This window comes from Diceros bicornis, chromosome 40 (assembly GCF_020826845.1).
Source record: "Diceros bicornis minor isolate mBicDic1 chromosome 40, mDicBic1.mat.cur, whole genome shotgun sequence".
In the NCBI taxonomy this organism is placed as follows: Eukaryota; Metazoa; Chordata; class Mammalia; order Perissodactyla; family Rhinocerotidae; genus Diceros; species Diceros bicornis.
Genome location: NC_080779.1, coordinates 18,920,000 through 18,942,584, shown reverse-complemented (window position 1 = coordinate 18,942,584; position 22,585 = coordinate 18,920,000). Strand labels below are relative to the sequence as shown.

Sequence of the window (22,585 nt, the reverse complement as noted above, 5' to 3'; positions counted from 1 at the left end):
GAATCCTGCTAAAAAGCAGATTAGGATTCAGAAGGTCTGGGGTAGGACTGAGATTCTGCATCTCGAACAAGTTTCCAGGCGATGTTCATGTTGCTGGTCCAAGAACAGCACTGGAGAAGCGAGACTCTACAAGTTACCGCGCTCAGACTTAACCAGTATCGCTACTTGCTAACACTTATTTTCATACAAAAAATCTTAGTAAAAAAATGGTCTCGATGGTATGAATGTGACACTCACACAGATTTCTAAAGTATTAAAGACTGCGATTCTATTAAATATAAACTGTACTCACAAAATTTTCAGATGTAGACGGTTTAGCTGTTCCATTGGAAACTGTTTTTGAGACTCTTAATTTTACTCCTTCAGCTATAATGAGAAACAATACACTGATATATATATGAATACATAAAATAATAGTATTTGCCTTTATAACCTCACATTTAATAATCCAGTAAGGAAAAATATTATATATTTTTTTAAAGTGGAGTTGATAGTGGAAGGTTTGGGCAGGTTGCTGGCTCTAACATACCACTTGGAAACGTAGGAGACGTGGAAAAAGTTAATCGATTTGACAACTGTTTGCAATAACTACCAGGGTTTCAAGTTAACAACTTGAATTAGCAGTCTGAATTTTAGAAGGGTTTAAATAAGCAAGCAAACACAAATATATCACCTTAGATATTTTCAATACATTTTAAAGTTTATGGATTTAAAAATCTATAGGATTTGCAGTACATACTCAAGAATAAAACACCTTCGGCTATCCGTTTACTTCTCTGATGTATAAATTGTTGGAATGTGCTTATGGTACAAACAAAACAGGGAAGAAAAAGGTTTTCTTTATATCCGACCAGGGCTCTTGGTTATGTCAGCAGTTTCAGTAGACCTGGAACTAGGCTGCCTCACGTGGAATTCTGCCTCTACCTGTGCAACCCTGGGCAAAGCGACTACCTTTCTGTGACTCAGCGTCCCCAGCTATAAAATGGAATAATAATGTCTACCTCGTCGAGTTCAGATGAGCGCTAATCAAGGTGGCATATATAAGGTGCCTGACACACAATCTACGCCCAGTGAGTACTCACTCCTTATTGCAAGAATTTGCAAATAGTGCTTCTCCATAAACTAGTAGGACAATTGGTACATTACGATGAGATCAACAGCATAAATTGATATAATGAACGAAAATGAGGTTCTTCAATCTAAAAACGTTTCCCATTTTTTTGAAATCCCAACATTTGAGATCTATTCTCTCAAAAGGGGCAATACACTTATTTTTAAAAATTGAGGTATAGCATATATAAAAAAATACATAAATTTTAAATGTACAGTCTGAAGAGATTTTACAAACATATACACTTGTGTAATTAGCATCCCAATCAAGACATTTAATATTTTCATCATCACGGAGGGTTCGTTAAATCCCTTTCCAGTCAATCCCAGTCCCACCAGATCAACCATTGTTCTAATTTACATAATCACCAAAGCTTAGTTTTGCCTGTTCTAGAACTTCATATATAGAAGTATAACCTATGGACTCTATATTCTTTTAGACTTGGCTACTTTCACTTAACATAAAGGTTTTGAGATTTATGTGTAGAGGGTTGGTTATTTTTGATTACTGAGCAGTATTCCACAGTATGGGGATACCACAATTACGTTATCCATTCACCTGTCCATGGACATTGGGCTTATTTCCAGTTTTGGACTACTAAGAATAAAGCTGCCGTAAATAAGAGTGTAAATTAATGTCTTTCTGTGGACATCTGCTTTCATTTCTCCCGGGGAAGTACAACCACGGTAGGTTGTATGGTAGGTGTTATATTTAACCTTTTAAGAAACTGTCAAATTGCTTTCTAAAGAAGTCTGACTACTTTACATTCCTTCCAGTAGTGTATGAGCCATCCAGCTGAACCATATCCTCTCCAACATTTCACGTTGTCAGTCTTTAATTTTAACCATTCTAGTGAATATGTAGTGGTATCTCACTATGGTTTTAATTTGTGTTTCCCTGATGACCAATTATATCAAGCACCTTTTCATGAACTTACTGGCCATTCCTTTGTCTGTTTTATTTTTTTGCAGGGAAAGACTTGCCCTGAGCTAACATCTGTTGCCAATCTTCCTTTTTTTTTTTTTTTTCCTCCCCAAAGCCCCAGCGCATGGTTGTATATCCTAGTTGTAAGTTGTTCTAGTTCTACGTGAGCCACCACCACAGCATGGCAACTGACAGACAGGTGATGTGGTTCTGCAACCAGGAAGCGAACCTGGGCTGCCAAAGCAGTGAGCACCGAAGTTTAACCACTAGGCCATCAGGGCTGGCTCTCCTTTGTCTTCTTTAGTGAAACGTCTATTCAAGTATTCTATCCATTTTTTACAAATTGAGTTATCTTTTATTGGTTTATAGGAATTCTACATATATTCTGGATACAAGCCCTTTGTCAGATATACATATTGAGAATATTTTATCCCAGTCTACAGATGGCCTTTTCCTTTTAAGTTTTTCTTGATGAGCATAAGTTTTTAATTTTGGTGAAGTCCAATCTACCAACTTTTTAATTTTAGTTACTGCTTTTTGTGTCCTAAGAAACTGCCTAACCCAAGGACATGATATATGTTCCTGTTTTCTTCTAGAAGAGTTATAGTTTAAGCTTTTACATCTAGTTCTGGGATCCATCTTGAATTAATTACAGTGTGATGTGCGCAGGAGTCTAGGTGATTCTTTTCCCTTGTGTTTATCCAGCTGTTCCGGCACTATTTGTTGAAATATTATCCTTCCCTAATATAAAGCCTTGGTGCCTCTGTCAAAAATCAATTGACCATATATGTGTGGATTTATTTCTGGACTCTATTGTGATACATTGACCCATTTTTCTATCCTTATGCCAATACCACATTGTCTTGATAAGTATAACTTGAAATTTTTCTAAGTCTTAAAATCAGTGTAAGTCCATTAATTTTATTTTATTGAGATATATAATTCCCACACCATAAAATGCACCATCTTGAAGGGTGCAATTCAGTGGATTTTAAGATAAATCTGTCACGGAATTGTGCAATCATCACCACTATGTAATTCCAAAGGATTTTCATCACCCCAAAAGGAAACCCCACATCCATTAGCAGTCACCCCCTGCTCACTCCTTCCTCCAGCCCTGGCAGTCACTCATTTACTTTCTGTCTCTATGGATTTACCCATTCTGCTTCTTCTTTCACATAAATGGAATCATCCAGTATGCGATCTTTTGTGATTGGTTTCTTTCACTTAGCATAATGTTTTCAAGATTCATCCATGCTGTAACTACAAAAACGTTAACACTCTTCTAGGTCTTTTGCTTTTCCATATACACTTTAAAATCGGCTTAACCATTTGTATTTTTCTTTAAGTCAGCTGGAGTTATGATCGGGATTGTAGTGAATCTACCTATCAATTTGGGGGAAACGACAGCTTAACAATATGGAGAGTTACAATTCATTAACATGTTCTCTCTCTACATTTACTTATTCTAAAATTTCTCTCTGCATTGTTTTATAGTCTTCAGTGCAGAGGTTTTGCACATTTTTCATTAAATTTATTCCTAAATATTTTATTTCTGAAGCCACGGTAAAAAATATTTTTAATTTCATTTTCCAATTGTTTTAGTATATAGAAAAACAACCAATTTCTGTATATTGGACATATATTCTATGACTTTGTTATATAGTCATGTATCACTTAATGAGAGATATATGTTCTGAGAAATGTGTCATCAGGCGATTTCATCGTTGTACAAACATCATAGTGTGTACTTACACAAACCTAGATGGTATAGCTTACTACACACGTAGACTGTACGGTACTAATCTTACAGGACCATTGTCGTATATGTGCTCCGTCATTGAAACATCATTATGCAGCGCATGACTGAATTCACTTATTAGTTCTACTGGGGTTTTTTTTGTAGACCCCTTAGGATTTTCTATAGACAAAATCTTACTGTCTGCAAATAAAAGCAGTTTCATTTCTTCCTTTCCACACTTTACGTCTTTTATAGCCTTTGGATTTTTGTTTGTTTTTTCTGTTTGTTTTGCCTTTCTGCACTGGCTAGGACCTCCTGTACAATGTTGAATCAAAGTTGTGAGGAGATATACTTGCACTTTGTCCCCAATATTGGGAGAAAAGCATTCACTATTTCACTATTAAGTATGATTTTAGCTGTAAAGCTTTTTCATACCATTCTATAATTAGTTTGCTAAGTGACTTTTTAAAAATCACAAATAGGTGTTGAATTTTGTGATACGTATTTCTGCATCTACTGGGATAATTATGTCATTTTCTTCCTTATTCTTTTAATGTGATGAATTATACTGGCTGATTTTCAAATGTTAAACAGCCTTGCAACCCTGGATAAAGGCCATTTGACAACGATGGTCTTTCTATATTCTGCTAGATTTTATTTACTAACTTTTTAAAGGAATTTTATGCCTCTACTCATATAGTGATATTGGCTTGCAATTTTTTCTTGTATTGTCTTTGTTAGATTTTGGCATCTAAGTTGTGCTGGCCTTATATAATGAGTTGGGAAGTAAAGTATTCCCAGCTCCTCTACATTCTAAAGAGTGTGTGTAAGATTGGAATATTTCTTCCTTACGTATTTGAAGGAATTTACTAGTGAAGCCATTTGGGCCTGGTACTTAATTGGAAGATTTTAAATTTTGAAACAATTTAATAGATAGAGGGCTATTCAGATTTAGTGGCATAAGGTTAAAATTAAAATTAGATTAGGGTAGTTTCTTAAGTATAATTTTCAAGGAATCTGTTCATTTCGTCCAAATGACCAAATTACCATCATCAAGTTGTTCATAATATTCCCTTACTTACCTTTTTACTGTAGTAACGTTCTCTGCATCATTTCCAACATTGGAAATGTGCCTTGCTGTACTATTTTGTCTTTATTTCTGGTTTAGACCGCCTAGAGGTTAACCCATTTTTATTAATCTTTTCAAAGAAATTACTTTTGGCTTTGTTTACTTTTTCTATTCCCCCCCATTTTCTATTTCATTGATATCGGCACACTTTATTATTTCCTTCCAGCTAATTGCTCTAGGTTTTATTCGCCATTCTTTTTCTAGCTTCTTAAGGTAGATACAAAGATTGCTGATTTTACTTGTTTGTTTCTTCTTTCCTTTTTCTATTGGTAATATAAGCACTTAAAGCTATTTATTTTCCTTTAAGCACTGATTTAACTGCATCCCACAAATCTGACATGCTGTGCTTTCATCATTCAGTATCAAATATTTTCTAATATTCTTTCAATCCATGAGTTACTTAGAAATGCATTGCTTGGGCCGGCCCCGTGGCTTAGCGGTTAAGTGCGTGCGCTCCGCTGCTGGCGGCTGGGTTCGGATCCCGGGCACGCACCGATGCACCGCTTCTCCGGCCATGCTGAGGCCGCGTCCCACATGCAGCAACTGGAGGGATGTGCAGCTGTGACGTACAACTATCTACTGGGGCTTTGGGGGGAAAAAAATAAATAAATAAAATCTTTAAAAAAAATAAAAAGAAATGCATTGCTTAATTTCCAAATATTTGATTATTTTGTTGATATCTTATTGTTATTAGTCTAATTTAACCATTATGGTCATAGAACGTGTTCTATACGATCGCAATCCTTTGAAATATATGGAGACTTTTTATTTTATTTATTTATTTTTTTATAATTATTTATTTATTTATTTATTTTCCCCCAAAGCCCCCGTAGATAGTTGTATGTCATAGCTGCACATCCTTCTAGTTGCTGTATGTGAGACACGGCCTCAGCATGGCCGGAGAAGCGGTGGTCGGCGCGCACCTGGGATCCGAACCCGGGCCGCCAGCAGCGGAGCGCGCGCACTTAACCGCTAAGCCACGGGGCCGGCCCCTGGAGACTTTTTAAATAGTCTATTTTGTTCAATGTGGACTTGATCATTTATTCTGCAATTGCTAAATGTAATGTTCTGTAAATATCAATCAGGTCAATTAGGTTGGTAGTTTTATTCAACTCCTGTACATTGTTACTAACATGTGTACTTGTTTTATTAATTACTGAAAAAGGAATATTAAAATATCAAACTATGACTGTATTTGTCTATGTCTCTCTTTAGAGCTTCAAAATTCATGAAGCAAAATTTGACAGAACTGTTATTAGCTATATACACATTTAGGATCATTATGTCTTTTAGATAAATTCACCCTTTTATCATTAAGAAATGACACTTTTTAAAATCACTGGTAATACTTTCTTGAGGTTTACTTTGTCAAATACTAACATAGCCACACTAGCTTTCTTATGTTTAGTGTTTTCATGATATATCTTTTTCCTTCCTTTAACCAGCCTGTGTCATTTTTAAAGTGTCTCTTGTAGACATCGTATAGTTGAGTTTCACTTTTATTTTTACAGTCTGACAATCTGCCTATTGAGTATTCAGTCCACTTGCACTTAATATAATTATTAAAATACTTAGGTTTAGGTCAACCATATTGCTATTTGTTTTACATTTGTCCTCTCTGTCCTGCCTTTCCTGTATCCTTTTAGGTTAAAGAATATGCTTTAATACTCCATTCTATCTCTTTTACCTACTTTTTAGCTATATCACTCTATATTTTTAAATTTGATCTCCAAAGATTCCAATACGTTTCTTAGCTTAGCAGACTCTACTTTGAATATATGTAAGAACTGTAATACAGTACTGATTTCATTTACCCCTTCTCCTATCCTTTGTGCTATAGTCATATTTTACTTCTATGTTATAAATCCAATAATATATTACTTTTGCTATAAAATGTCAATTAACTTTTAAAAGATTAAAGAAAAAAGTCTTTTACATTTACTGATGTATATTTTCAGTGCTCTTCCCTCCTTCATTCAGTTTCTTTTATAGCTGAATTTCAAACTGATAGCATTTCTATTCAGTCTGAAGAATTTCCTTTAGCATTTCTCCTAGTGCAGGTCTGCTAATGACCAATTCTTTGAGCTTTCATTTATCTGAAAATATCTTTATTTCATCTTCATTTTTGAAATGTTTTTTTGCTGGATAGAGAATAAGTTGACACATATTTTTTTCCATTCAATACTTTAAAAATGTCATTCCATTGTCTTCAGGACTCCACTGCTTCTGAAAAGTCTGCTGTCATTTTGATCATTGGTCTCCTGAATCTAATGGATCTTCTTTCTCTGGCTTCTTTTGAAGAGTTTTCTTTGCTTTGGTTTTTAGCAGTTTGACTGTGATGTCTAAGTATGGTTTTCCTTGTATTTATTTTGTTTTGAGCTCACTGAGCCTCCTTGATCTGTGGGTTGCTCTTCTTAATTGTGGAAATTTTTTGGCCAATATTTTTTTCAAACATTCTTTATGCCTCATTCTCTCTTCTTCTCGAGCTCCATTAGCTATTTGTTAGTCCGTTTAATACTGTCCCACAAGCCACGGAAGTTATGTTCACTTTGTTTCCAATCTTTTGTCTCAGGTTTTTGGTTTGTAAAATTTCTTTAGTCTCCAAATGTTCACTGACTTTTATTCAGTTGTATCCAGTCTATTCATCTACTATCAATCCTATCCAGTGAATTTAACTCAGATATTCTATTTTTCAGTTTTAGTATTTCAATTTTTTTTAAGTTTCCATATCTCTCCTGAAATTTCCCTTGTCTTCACCAATCTTTTCTTATAGATTCTTTAACATATTTATAATAATTATTTTTAAAGTTGCTCTTGCTAATTGTTAACACTGGGTCCACCTCCAGATCTCTATTGACTGATTTTTCCATTAACTGTGGGTCACAGTGTCAGTTTCATACCATGTCTAGTAATTTATTACTGCATACTGGACACTGAGGATGGTATCATATAGACTCTGGATTCTCTTCTCTTCCTCTGGAAGTGTTGCATTTTGTTCTAGCAGGCATCAAATTACTGCTGGATCACTTTGGTCTTGTGAGGGCATTCTGTTAGCTTTTATTAGGGTGGGTTTATTTCAGTTTAGATTTGGCCTAGGGTGAATTTCAGTGGTCCTAGAATGTGTGGCCCTGCAAGATTTTAATGGAAAGCCCAAGGTGTTTACCCAAGCACTTTTAACTTGTTGAGATTCAAATTTCAAACACTCTAGTGGGCAGCTGCTGAAATTTCTGTTCTGCTTCTTAGCCTAATGGCTATTGTTTCCCCCGTGGCCTCTTGGAATTTCACTTTGCGCATGCCCAGTTCAGGCATCAGATAAGATTTGAGAGACTTCATGGATTTTGGAATTTCCCCCTTTGTGGCTCTCTCCTTTCTGGATTTCTTCCCTCAATTTCCAGGCATTCTTACAACCCCAAACTTGACTCTCCAATTCCTTGCATCAGTAAGACTGCACCTATCTACTTGACTTCTAACCACTCTACTGTCACATCGACTGGGATGCACTCTGGACAACAGCTCTATAAATGTGGAATTTATTAAGAGTGGTTCTCTTCTTTCAACAGTCAAATCTCTTCTGGTTTCTGCCTGCTTTTTGTTGCTCTCCAGTGCCTTCAAACAGTTAATTTTTAAAAATATTCTGTCCCGAGTTTACACTAGTTACCAGCAGGCAGGTTACTTAGTCCAATACAATTCACTCCATCATTGTTGGAGCCAGAACCTCAACACACTGAATTTTAAGATCTTTGTTGCAAATAAGTTTTTCAGGTTTCCTTTCTTAATAGTCAAGTCAGAAAAACATGAGTTAGTTAGTTGTAGGCGAGAATAAGATGAGAGGAGGTGAAAGGAAGTGGGGACACTAAAGACACATTGATTATGTTGCAATTTTTGATGACTGGGTAGACTATAAAATTTTTACAGTTTTTTGGACAATTAGAGCACAAAAACAAACTGGAAAAGAATACTACTAATAAAAGAAACCAAAGTAAGGCAAAATGGAACTAATATAAAATTACTCTCAACATCTAACTTACTTATTGATGTTGCCTTAATAAATGCTTAATTAGAATATTATGGTAAAATTAATAAAATGATAAAATGCTATGTAGAAATTAATAGAAAGATGAAAATAGCACTAAAACCACAATTAGAAATGCTTTGGGCCTGACCGGGAAATTACAGATGTGCATACTTTTAAAAGAGGAAGAAGATGTGATTCAAAGAAATTTAGCAATCATCAAGATGAATGTTATTTAGGAGTGAGGCACAATATATACCAAATCGTTCCTATGAAAAAGTGTACCTACCTCAATATTCAGACTTTAAGAGCAAACAAGTAACAAAAGCTCAAACTACATTAACAATCTCAAAAATTTCATTACTGACTTTTCTTTTTGTGACTGCCTACCATAATACAGGTTTCTGCAGATACAGTTTTAAAAATACTTTATAGGAAAAAAATGTATGTGACCTTGCATCACAATAAAGGTACAATATTTCTGTTACAATACATACAATGGTCATTTAATAAGAAAACATATCACTCACTTAAATTTTCAGATGTTACCATGAATTCTTCAATTTCATCATCCGAATCATCTATTAAGGGCATGAAGGCATATCTATATCAAAAACAAGGAGTAGTTTTACTAGCGTGTTTAAATACGTTCAGTTTTCCGTTTATATCTTAAAAAGTCATTGCACGCCAAAATACCTACATTTTAAAAGTTTCTCATAAATTAAAACAATAAAAATGTAATCATTTTACTCTCAAATTAGCAAAGATTATTGTGAAGAAGCTATGAAACTGCACCTCCCAAACCCTGTTGGCAAAAGCATAAATGGATCAAATCTTTCTGGAAAGCAATTTTGCAATATACAATGTTCAGGGAAGGGAGTTTTCTGCTGTACTTTTCTCTCTGGGTCATGTTTACCTGCCTGCCCACTACTTTTTCGCTTATCCCCTGATGAAACAGAAGTCGCTAATCTGATTGGTGAAAATAAAGCACACTGATTGCCACATTTACTAGGTCCAAAAGCATTCAAAAAGCATTGTTGATAATGGCAAAAACCTAGAAAGGAAGTGTCTGTTAATTAGGGACTGCTTATATAAATTATGCAACACTCATATTCTGAAATGCCATATAGCCATTAATGGGATAGATCTATACAAGATGATATGGGAAGATACATCTTAAACAACAAAGTGCAGAACAGTGTACATATGTATTTATGTACTATTATTACTGTATGATTTTAAAAAGAGAGGGAGAAACACACACACTGGTATATACTTTCTCATTTTCTCCTAGAAGGGAGTACAAGAAACTTCCCAGCACTTTCCTTGGGGAAGAGGAATGAGGCAAGGGAATGCAGGATTTCCTATCACATGCAGTCGACAGCACAACCTTCTGAACTTAGCATTCAAGCTCTTTAGGATTTCGGTCCCACCCTTCCTTTCCAGCATTATCTCCCTCCAGTGTAAGTGGTTATTAACCAAACTGCATGCCTCAATGACCTCCAAAGTACACCATATTTTTTCCCACTACCCCAGAAAACGAACATTCTTTCCCAGCTCAGTCTTCACTGCCCTGCTCCCTTCTTCAGGCATAACTAATATAAACGTTGCCTTTTCATGGAGCCTTCCTCACCCCTCTTCCGTCTTCCCCGGGACTTGGTTTACACATCTCTTACTTCACTGTCTTGCACTTGTTATGTCTGTCTTCCTACTTGACTGTATACCCCTTGAAAAGCAAGGACTACTTCCCCACAGCTTCCGTAAATGCGTTTTTAGCACCGTAGCAGGTGATCAACAAACTCTTGCCAAACTTGAATTTTCCTACGCTAGGTACCTTTGATTATTTGCTGATGGTCTCCACAAAAACATTATTACTATAAGAATAAGCGAAAAAAGGAAGCTCCAAAATGCATCATCAACCCAGCGTTCCATCCAATCCTATAATAAGGACAATTCAAACATGAAAAGTTAATTTTCTGATCAACATAAACATCTAGATTTCCCATTGAAATAGTGTACAATGACAAGTGCTAATGAAATCTTTCCAATCAGTAACTTCCAAACAAATAAGGACATATTTTTTCAAGAAACATAAAAATTAAGAAATGCTATCTTTATAAAATCAACATTAATGCTTATTTCAGCCTTATAACCAATGAGATGAATAAAATCCTAACATAAATTGTAAAGTGTCATAATAAAAAGAATTAGAATTTAAAAGGGGCTTCAGAGGTCATTTAATCTATTTTCTAGAGGACAACAGTCATGAGGCAGGTTAATAGCAGAATTAGAACCAAGCTGACACAGGATATTTTTGACACTGATGACCTTAGAACCTCTGACGCAAAAATCTCAATGCAATGGTTTTCCCAATAGATTATCTTGCTTTTAGTAACACAGGAGATTTTATTATATATTGCTTGAAATGTTTCTAAAGGGCTGTTTAACATTATAAACATTCCCTTCCATAAAATTTTAGGGGTAACAGAAAAATTTAGAAAACAAAAATAAAAATCCAAAAGATACTCTTAGAATTCCAAGTGAAAAATACTAAGGTGAGGGAAGGAAGAAAAGGAACATTCAGTCTCTTCTCTCACTGAATTATCCCCAGGGCAGCAGAAGTCCAGGATTTTCAGAGGGCTGTTTGTAATTGTTTATACAGAACTAGAGACTAGCTCCAAATCAAGAAGCCCCCAAAAGAGGGCCTTTCGTATTTTAAGTCTAAGAAATGTATCTTCTTCTAACTAGAGAACCCATGGAGAGTATCTCCTGAATGTTCATAATGAGTATACCATCCTAGAAACAGGTCAGACTTTTAAGGTTTACAGTTCTATTTAGAGACAAACAACCCAATTTCATGGCATGCAGGAAGAAAAAGATTTCCTGTTACCTTAAATTCTATAGGGAGAGAATTATTTTTCAAAATATATAAAAGGAAGTGGAGAAAAGGGCATAATTGGAAAAGTAGATTTAAGAACTTTTTCAGATTCACTTAAAGGAGGCAAAAGTTTTTATAATTCTATATAAAATAATTCAAAGTAAACAGAAAAATCTCCACTAAAACTACTTCTATTTACAAACACAAACTAAAGTCTTCAAAATTACACAAAATAAAATAGTATAAATAAAAATGAAAACTATTTAAAAACGGAGATTATACTTACTGATCGACATTTTGCAATTCTAAATGTCTTAGTTGTCCACACCATAAACACTACAGAAGCTGAAACACACCAAAAAAGCCATCTTTGAAGGAAGATGCAATACTGAAATAATTTATTATAAGGAAAATTAAATAGCTTACCCAGTACGGCAAAGATGAGCGTATTTGTAAAGTGCCTGTATAAAGAAAATTTCACTGTGTTCTTTCTTAGCCTTAGAGTCTTCATAGTTTGTGCCAAACTTATAAAAATGTGAAAAAAGTTAAGGAAAAACATTTCAAATAGTAATAAACAGTTAAAATAAAAAACAAAATAAGAGTCTTCTACTACACTTCCAAAACTAGTACTGTTAAATACAGTTCTTATAATTTAAAGTTAATAAAAACACAGAAAACGTTATTTTAGCCAATATTGTATGATCATGGTACTAATTTTATCACAGATTTTGCTTTACAATCTACCATTCTCTGAACTAAATAAACTTCAAAGAAAACACACCAGCAAGAAGATCTATGATGTGCTCCTTCAGTGCCAAGCTCCCCAAACACAGGATGGAGTCACCCACTTACTGTCAAGTCCCCTCAGGCCAAACGCTCTTTACAGATCACATTACGACATGCCATGGGGCTTATACTTTTCTGTCTCTCTTTCTTTCTTACTTTATTCTTTCCAGTCTATTCTCCTTTTATCTTCTAAATGACCATAACTAAGAAGTTAGGTCATCTATCAATTCCATTTTATAAATTAAAAAACTGAAATATTAAAAAATAAAATAAAAAACCAAAAAATAAAAAACTGAAATATGTCAAATAAAACAAATCTGGACTGGGGTAAGCAGAGACTTTATTCAAAAGCTTACTGCAATAGGGAGGACGTTCTGACTTGAAGATCTGCATGAGTCCGAAGGTCAGGCAGGAAAGGGCTTCACTTTCACAGGGAGGCGTAAACAAGAGTAGAAAGCAAAAGGTGTAGGGAAGTGGGGGCATGACTGACCAGGAAATGACCTTCCTTGGGGTGAGAGGCTCAGGAGAGGTCAGTAAGGAGGGCCGTGGGTGATGAAAGCTCAGGGACCTGGGAGAAGGAGACCGCTTCACTTGGTCCAGTCTGGTATTTTGCCCAGATTGGTCAGCAAGTACACAGGTCTGCGTCTGGCCGTGGCCTAGGTAAACCACGGGGCCTCCGGGAGTCTCAGCTAAGTCCTTTGGGGAAGGAGGGTTCTTTGTAGTCAGCCTCTTCCCGGAACACAAAAGGGTGCGGGTTCTCTTAACCATGGCTGTTTTCCAGGAGCATAGGGCTCAGGTCCAGTTCAACATTAACAAGTATGAAGAAGCAAAAGGGGCTTCTCCACTGACTCCTCAGCACTGCAGCTGGGATTCAGGCCACAGCTCTCTGTTGGTGAACGGGAGTTGCTTCCTCTGGAGCACAATCACCAAGCTTTGTTCATGAACCACACGCTGAAAATAACAGAGTTGAGCCAAGGAATGGAAGTGGCAAATTTTGCATTTATGCCTATTTTAAATTCCAAATACTTCATTAATCAAAAACTTCATTTTAGTACTAAAACTGCCAAAACTGCTTTCTTAATCTTTCCAAATGACCAGTAAGTTGCAAAAGAAGATCAATTTGTAAAATAACACAATCCAGCCAATTAAGGCTACTCTCAGAATTTCCAAAAATGCAAATACGCTTTATTCTTTAAACATTACCAAGACAAATACTTTTTAAAAATTCTTGACTAAAACCAATTTTCTGTGTTAAAAATCTAATCTTAATCATTCAAAAGTGTTTTTTAAAAGCCAAGGAATAAAAAGATCAAAAGCAAATTCAAAACTGCCTAAGCCTCCACTTACCAAGACACTGCTAAACTTAGGTAAAGCGTAAATCACTTCTCCCGTTAAAGGAAAGTAGTAAGGAAAGCAAACAGGTCCGTCATCCTGAAGTGAGAAGCAGCATGGCAGCGCTGCTGTGGCAGGAAAGGATATCCACCAGCACAAGCCAGAGTCAAGGAGACAGAGAGGGAGACTGGCCAGGAGCACAAGATCAGAATCATTTGCCTGCAGCAAAACAGCAAAAACACAAAACAAACAAGCAGAAAAAAAGAGCTGGCAGGGCTTCATGAGAAAGGCTATGGCTTTTGAATTTTTCAGGCTATTTTTTCTATTACTTTAGAACGAGATCCTTAAAGAATTAGCTACAATAAGTTCATTAAAATCAAAGGAAGCAGGTCCTTATGCAAGCACTCAATTCCATACAATGACAGAAGAGAAGACATTAAGATGTCTGGGCAGCTCAAACCTCATCCATCACGGCCCCTTCTCCAAGTTCACTGCCTTGAGGATAGCAAGACTGCCCCCAGCCACCACAATGAGACAGGCAAGACATCTTTGAAGCCTTCTCTCCCTTCTTTTGCCACCCGTTTCTAGCGAGCCTATCATTTAGAGTCTTTTTTCCATTTCCTCTGCCCTATTTCTAACCCTCATCATCTCCTCTTTAAATCACTGCAAATGACTCCTTACTAGACTTCCTGTCTCTAGTCTCTCCTTTTCCAAGTCATCCTGTTATGTCATCCTTGACTTCTTTCTAATACAGAGTTCATGTTATTCACCTGAGCAGCTTCAATTCCTCTCTACTGTCTACCTTCAGAAGGAACTCTAACCTCTTGAGCGTGTCATTCCATCTTTCCCTTCTGGCCCCACCTTCCACGATTCTCCCAACATGTTCACCTACAGGCAAGCTACAATGTCTGGGACATTCTGCCACTGTCCCTATATGTTTATGCTTCCAACTATTTGTTCCCCTCAATTCTTCTCAGAGATGCTTTCCCCGATTCTCTTCCTACTAAACCTCTATTTGTTCTCCTAGTCTCAATTTAAATGTTACCATCTCTATGAAGTCTTTCCTGACTTTTATGCTAGAATTAATTTCTCTCTTTCCTCCCTTTTGCACGGCACCTCTCTAAAATGGCAATTACAATTACCATATTGCTCCTAGTTATGTTTTTGTCTCCCCTACCAGATTGTCAATTCTTTAAATGCAGGGACAATATCTTTTTCTTCCACGCTTCCTCACTATGGGGCACATACTGAGCACTTAAGTTTGCTGAACTAAATAGAAAAAAATAAAGATATTCTTTGTTTGGAGAACTGTTATTTTTTCACCCTCAACTAAATTCCTATATTGAGGTAATAATAATGGACAACTATATTTCTTTTATTATTATTACAAATTAAAAATAATCTGATTTTAATGACACAACAAACTACTTTAGAAGGACATAGTAAAGGATATGAACCATACAAAAATGGAGTCAATAACTGCTAAAATAATGTCACCCAAAAGAACAGATAAATGGTAAGAACCCTAAAAGATAAAAATAGGAAAAAAAAAACTTGAATGTAAAAGTTTCATTATACTATGGGAATTATCATCCAATGAAGAAAAACAATTTAGCTCATCTCACCTCTTTACAAAAGCCACACACAGGGTTTTATTTCCTAATAGAATTGTGTTTAAGCACATGGAAAGTATCTGTTTTGGCAGCAACATATGTTAATTTGTCAACAACTTCTTTGATGATAAGGTAAAATTGTACATGGAATGGCAAATAAAAAGCATCATGTCCCCCGTCCCACTTAGGTCAACTCTTTTAATTCTCCCCTCTCCAAACCAAGTCTACAGCCAGGGCCACTAATGAAATGGACTCCTAATCTTTCCTCCTGCACCTGAAGGGACGTGGAGAAAAGTAAAATAAGGAAAAGGAATTGTGTGGAACAGTATAAACAAACCACAGATGAGACACTCTAACTAATCAAGAATTGACAGAGAATCATATATAAAACAGTTACAGCAGTCGCCCCTTATCCCCAGGGGATACGTTTCAAGACCCTCTAGTGGATGCCTAAAACGAGGAGTTACCAAACTCTATACATACTATGTTTTCTCCTAACTAACGGGCTAACAGGTGGGTAGTGTGCATACAGCATGGATACACTGGACAAAGGGATAATTCACGTCCCAGGTGGGAAGGAGAAGGACAGTTCAGGATTTCATCACACTACTCAGAATGACGCACAATTTAAAACTTAGGAGTTGTTTATTTCTGGAATTTTCCATTTAATATTTTTGAATCACAGTTGACCGCAGAACTGAAACCACAGAAAGCGAAATCACGAATAAGGGAGGACTACTGTATATCTAAGGTGTTGACTATGTAAAATTTTAAGGAAATAAAATGTATATACTACATCTATATGCGGGATATTTATCTTTTCTATTTTCTTTCTAGCAAAGGTTAGACTCTTGTGAATTACATACATAAATGCAGAGTTATTATTATGTAAAGGTAAAAATAATACCTTTCAATGGATCAAAGATGAAAAGAGCAGGTGTATCTAACACAGAATGCAGATGTATCAAGGTCAACAGGAAGAAGAATGAGGCTTTTAACGTCATTGGACAAATGTCCTGCTTTAAGGATCAGGTCAAACCATGTGAAGTAAACTTGACGTGGCAATATACAGATTAACCACTCTGCACAGTGATCTGATTTATACATCTAATCCAAAAGTCATTTTGGGTAAAAATCACAAGATTCTTTGAATCAAGTAAAATATAATAAGCTTCTTACTCACTCAGTTGTCAACCATATTATTAAGAAAAACTGAGAGCTAGAAATCTAGGAGTCTTCACAGACTTAAATATTCTGACTCTTCTCTAGAGAGCAAAGCATTGCTTGCCATATTGCCAGAGTCATTTTTCCCTTGAACACTACCTCCTCCTTGTTCTTCCAAGAGTGGGCTCTGCTGAATACCCAAAATATTTCCACAAGTCAAGGAGAAAACTTATAACCAAATGAGACTCAAGAGAGATGAGATATACTGTCTGTATGTGTGAGGGTTGTAATTAACTTTCTGCTTACTTACACATGTGTAAACCAAGGGTGAGGGAAGAAATGAATGTGTTCAGACTGCATAATGACAAAAGACAAAACGTTCTTTATAAAGAATAACCATGCATATTTTTGAGATGAAGCTAATTCCTGAAATGACATCAAGTGGTGCCTTCATAATCAATCGTATCATTTTAAGAAGTGCTCTGTTTAGCCTTTTAATTTCAGGAAGTATTAAAAAAGGAAAATATTCCACAGGAAAAAAAGCTCAAATTGGGCCTTCTTCATAAACTTTCTACTTTAAAAGCTCATCTCAGGCGATATAAAGTAAGATCATATTTCACAGTAACAACAAAAAGCGGAGAAGTGGAATTGTGTAGTTTTTACCCCGATGACTCTCATCACGCCTTCGACAGCTGCAAAGATGAAGTAAAGAAGCCCTAGTCCAATCACCCGGTGCATGACTGTTCCTAGACGAGGCCTGGAATGAGGAAGAGGAAACAGAGAAAAAGAAAAAGAGAAAGCCTGGCTGAGTAAAATGCATCTGAGTACAATACAAGCCCATTTCCAATGCCAAGAAGTTACTATCTAATCAAATCAGTCTGCGCCTGCCTCCGAGGTACTTTGTTTCAGGAAACAACGTATTTCTTGAAAACAAAGCAGAAACAGGCTTAGAATAAAGGGGCCTCCTTCTCTAAGACTGGAAGCTATACTGATGCCCATGAAGCGACATTGTGAGGCCACACAGGTGCTGGAGAATTTTGCTGCTGAAATTTAAGCAACATAATTAACATAACCCAGGTGCTACTTCCACAGAATGGAAGAGAAGACTGACGAAACCTAGGAAGGTAAATGCCAACTTTTAAGCATCACTGGCAAAACAATAATTTAATTCTTTCACTAACATCGATTAAGAACCGTTCTGAGAAATGTTTTGCTAGAGATAATCTACTGAGTTTACGACTTTGGCAGAGATTGAGCAGGATATCAGGAGATCGAATCCCATTACCCTCCTTCTCTTAATACACAAAACAGAGTGCTAACAGACTTTAGTTTTCATTCTTTAAATTGAAAAGACTTAAAATAACATTTTTGATTCTTTAAAAATATCAATGAGATGGGAAAATGCAAAGATGGTGATTTTTGCAATTAATAATTTGAAACTAGAACCGAAATTTCATGACATTTGCAAATCAGAATTTATTGTACATGTTTTAATTCAAAAACCCTCTTAATTAGAAGAAAAAACTGGCTTTGAAAAAATACTTAAGATACTCATTTTAAAACAAAATCTAAGTAAAAATTAAACTAATATTCATAGCTCATATTTAAGACTGTTTATCTAATTTAGTGAATCTAAATTCTGATTCATTATAGCCAGCTAACTGGAACCCTCCGACAGCCGGTATTACTGCTGCCGCTTTGTAAGAGCTGAATACAACAAGCTGACAGCGAAGGGATTCACTCAAAAAGGGCTTGTGCCCTTACACATCAGCTCAACCTTTTACTCCTTTTGCAGCAACCACACTCCACACCTCGGCACCCCATGTTCATCACTAGAATCATGAGGTACCACAAGATTCCACAAGAGGGTTTTGTGTTCTGTATCCGTACTAAGCCCCACCCCCTCCACAAAAAAAGGGATTTGAGAAGGAATCTCAATAAAATTCCAATGAAAAGAAAGTTTCCTGGCTAAATCTTGCTAACTACATGAATCCTGAGCTCACAAGCATACATGCGTGCATTTGATGCATATTTACTGAGTGCATGCTATGTGCCAGGGACTGCACTGGGGTCTCAGCGTAAAGCAGGAGACAAAACAGGGAAAGCTCCTACTGCACTCAACGGGAGGGAAAAGACAACAAATACTAACATATACATCAAGAGGCCCTGTAAAAAGGATGAGGGGTCAGAGTGACCAAGGGTGTGCGCTACGTTAGGAATCCTGACAGGGCTATCTTCCCTGGGAGACGACAGTGGAGCAGAGATCTAAAAGAAGTGAGGGAGCAAACTATCCCCGGGATCTGGGGAAAGAAGCTCACAGGCAGAGGCTCTACTGCCTTGTGAGGAAATGTTTGTTGTGTTTAATGAACAGCAATAGCAAGAAAGCCGGCAGTACGGAGCAGAGTGTTCGAAAGGGATAGTGGTAGGAGTTACATTTTAAAAGGATTATCTTGGCCACTGCTGTGTCTGAAAAGACTGACAGGAGCCCAGGGGAGAAGCAAGGAGACCAGTCAGGAGGCTACTAAGGTAGTCCATGCGGGAGAAGATAGTAGCTTGGACCAGGGTGGAGGCTGTAGAAGGGATGGGAAAGGTTCGTTCTGGATGTGTTCTGAAGTCAGAGCCATGGAACTGGATGAGAGTGCCCAGGGGTGCAAGTCACTAGAGCAGAGGTCTGGGGCCTGAGCCTGGGCACTCCAATGCTGGAGCTCAGCAAGACCAAGAGGCTCCAGCAGAGACTGGGAAGGAGCAGCCAGGGCTCCACCACCAAAGCTGCTGACGGGGCACCTCCACGAAGGCTGGTGATTTGGCAAGGAGAGGTCAAGGTGACCTTGACAAGAGCAGCCTCAATGGAGAAATGGGGCAGAAGCTCACTAGGGTATGTTCAAAAGAAAATGAGGGACTTTGAAGTGGCAAGTACAGACAACTCATTTGAAAAAGTATGCTGCTCAGGGGTGAAGAGAAATGAAGCAGAAGCAGAGGAGAGGGCCACGCGGGATTAGGGAAGGTTCTGCTTCTGAAGAGGACAGAAAAGACAGCATGCTGATGGGAGTGACCCACCAGAGAGGAAAACTGATGATCCAGCAGAAAACAGAACCGACTGCTGGGGCAGCTTCTCTGACAGATGAGAGGTAACAGGATCCAGAGCACAAGGCCAGGGGCAGGACTTCACCACGAGCAGGGATGGTCTGTGCCTTTCAGAGAGGAGCAGAATACTGCTTCTGGTCCACATGTCGGGGGAGTGACACAGATTTGCGGTGGGAACGCGTCGGAACTCCCTTCTGATAGCTTCTATTTCCTCAGTGAGAAAAGAACCAAGATGAGCTGAGGTGGATGAAGGCAGGCAATCGGAGATGTGAGGAGAGAGAAGGAGTGAAACGGTCTTCTGCAAAGTGGGCAAGTGAGAATATAAATCGACAAGGGGATCTAGAAGAACTGCCAGCAGCAACAACGGCGAACTTGAAGTACAGGGTCACGAAGTGAAACGAGCCTGGACAGTGTGGTCGCGTGTTCTTCTCAGGCAGATTCCGCTGCTCAGGTGTGAGTCTGAGGCAGACGGGAAGCCGGATTTATCCAGGGAGGCTGACGAAGGGAAAGGCAGAGGGTTGCAGGTGTATGCAAGGATGTTAGTAGCCTGCTGGACCAGGAATATAAGCTAAAGGAAGAAGGGGAGGACGTGAGAAGGGGAGGATCAGCGGAAGGCGGGAGCATCGAACGGCCGGAGGCCACACCAGGGTCAGAGAATGACTGGAGCTGACACATTAGAGCAAGTAAACAGGAAAGAGAGGAGGTGACAGAGGAGGTGACCCCAGCTCACACAGATCACAACGAGGCGTGCCGATGTCCTCCTAATCGCAGATGTCAGCTCTGCAAACACCAATAACCCTTGGGCTGAGGGGGAAGAAAGAAAAGTGGATTGCTTAAAGTGGCAATTATGAAGAGGGTGCAGGGTCATAATAATAAAGCCTAGAGCACAGCCATGGAAATCAGTAGCTGAGTTGGGGTGACAGGCAGGAGCAGCAGAGGCGAGGAGGTAAGATCAGGTTATTTAAAGGCTCATCCACATGGATAGTGAAATCACAGGGAATTCTGACAGATGAAGTGTTGAGGAGAAAGACAGTGAAGCACGTGCTCAGAGAGTGAAGGGATGAGTGGAGAAATCTGGAGTTGACGGGGGGCTGCAACAAGAAGATGAAGCAGTGGTCCAGTCTGAAGGCCTGAGCTTCTAAGAATCAGAGGGTTTTAGGGAAGAAGGAAGAAGAATGGTCTGAAAAAGGCAGTGAGGATAAAGAGGACAAGCTCTCCCATATCCACGCTCTGTGACTCAGGTATGAGAGAGAAAAGATCTGCTCGAGAGGGTCCAGAAGAAGCAGGTGTTCAGGAGACGGCCAGATTTCAGTCAAAAATTTTGCTGACTTGGCATTTATCTTCTCCCTCACAATGCCCCGATACAGTCACAAAAGCATGACTATGCTGTTTAGGAAATAGAAAATGGTTTGAACTTCCAGAATCATTTTAAATTTTCCATTACCCTTAAAGTTGATTATTTATTCATCCAACTACAAAACGTTACTGGAATTCAAATTCGGGATCTTTATTTGAGGACAGTATAAAATAAGCCAGTACAGTCATGTGTCGCTTGACAATGGGGACACATTCTGAAAAATGTGTCACTAAGCGATTTCGCTGTTTTGCAAACATCATAGAGTGTACTTACACAAACCTAGATGGGACAGCCTACTACACACCTAGGCTGTATGGTGCTAATCTTATGGGACCACTGTCATATATGCGGTCCACTGTCGACCGAAACATCGTTAGGCAGCGCATGACTGTACATGGAGATCCTTTAAAAACATGTTCAGGCAAAAATTACATAAAACTTGGATGTAAGGCAAAAACATTTTAATGTCATATGGGGGTAAAGCCACCCAAGGATTATAGAAGGAAAAGTACTTCGTCCAACTGACTGTTTACTATAGATTAAAGATCTCAGACTTCGTAAAGTGACAGGCTAGCTGATAGATCTTTGCCTGGTACAGATGCAAATAATTTCTGTTCAGTGGAAATGATAACCCCAAAGATTACAGTCTGTTGCCCATAGAACAGTAACCAGTTTTGTATACAACCCAGCAATCTTAATGTAATCTTTCTTTATTCATTTGTCTGTAAATATTTAGTTCTTTTTTACATTTTACTGGTTCCTTCATTAATTAATGAGTTGAATAAAATCTTTGACATCTATTCATTTAAAAAAAAAAAATGTTCAGGCAGATATTTCCCTATGGGATTTGTATTATGCTATTGAGAAGTTGCCAGTTTCGCAGAGGTCATGATGTTTGTTGTTACGTGCCGTCAAGTCGGCTCCGACTTCTGGTGACCCTCTGAATGAGTGATGTCCACAACGACCTGTCCTCAACAGCCCTACTCTGCAGCTTCTACAGACTCACGCCCATGGCTAGATGGATAAATCACAAGACTGGAGACTCGGTATCTTTTCAACACACAAATACTTACTTCACAATGCCATAACCCAAGCTCACAATGATCACAAGGAGGCGTGCCAACGTCCTCTTAATCGCAGATACCAACTCCGCAAATACCAATAAACCTTGGGCTAGGGGGGAAGAAAGAAAATAATTCACTCTGTGTCCATCTGGAAGGCCGCCACCAAGATTTTAAATATGTACTGTGTACAACTACATTCTGACTTCAGACAAATTAGCTATATTTGATTTAAAAATCATCTAATCCGACTGATGTCTGAAACCCTCAGTGAAGAGGAATTCACTATCTCATGAAGAATTCACTCCGTGTTCGCTCAGCTCTATTGGGCACAGCTTTCTTATGTCAACCGGAACTGTCTCCCTTAGCGTCCCTCTGTTCTTCTTCCCCTTG

At 37.9% G+C, this 22,585-nt stretch overlaps 1 protein-coding gene across 3 annotated transcripts in view; it reads right to left on the bottom strand.

The window, feature by feature from the left end:
* The window catches only part of TMEM87B (transmembrane protein 87B), a 59,270-nt gene that overhangs the window by 17,668 nt on the left and 19,017 nt on the right, over window positions 1-22,585 (bottom strand). For 2 of the 3 annotated variants that reach the window (XM_058534608.1, XM_058534607.1), the window contains exons 9-16: window positions 22,205-22,304; window positions 17,354-17,447; window positions 14,061-14,132; window positions 12,222-12,330; window positions 12,082-12,140; window positions 10,752-10,855; window positions 9,448-9,521; window positions 293-366 (exon numbers count right to left, since the gene is read on the bottom strand). In XM_058534608.1, the coding sequence (XP_058390591.1) occupies window positions 293-366; window positions 9,448-9,521; window positions 10,752-10,855; window positions 12,082-12,140; window positions 12,222-12,330; window positions 14,061-14,132; window positions 17,354-17,447; window positions 22,205-22,304 (686 nt within the window). Of the gene's footprint in view, window positions 1-292; window positions 367-9,447; window positions 9,522-10,751; window positions 10,856-12,081; window positions 12,141-12,221; window positions 12,331-14,060; window positions 14,133-15,366; window positions 15,439-17,353; window positions 17,448-22,204; window positions 22,305-22,585 lie in introns of all 3 variants that reach the window. The other variant, XM_058534609.1, reaches the window with a different exon arrangement.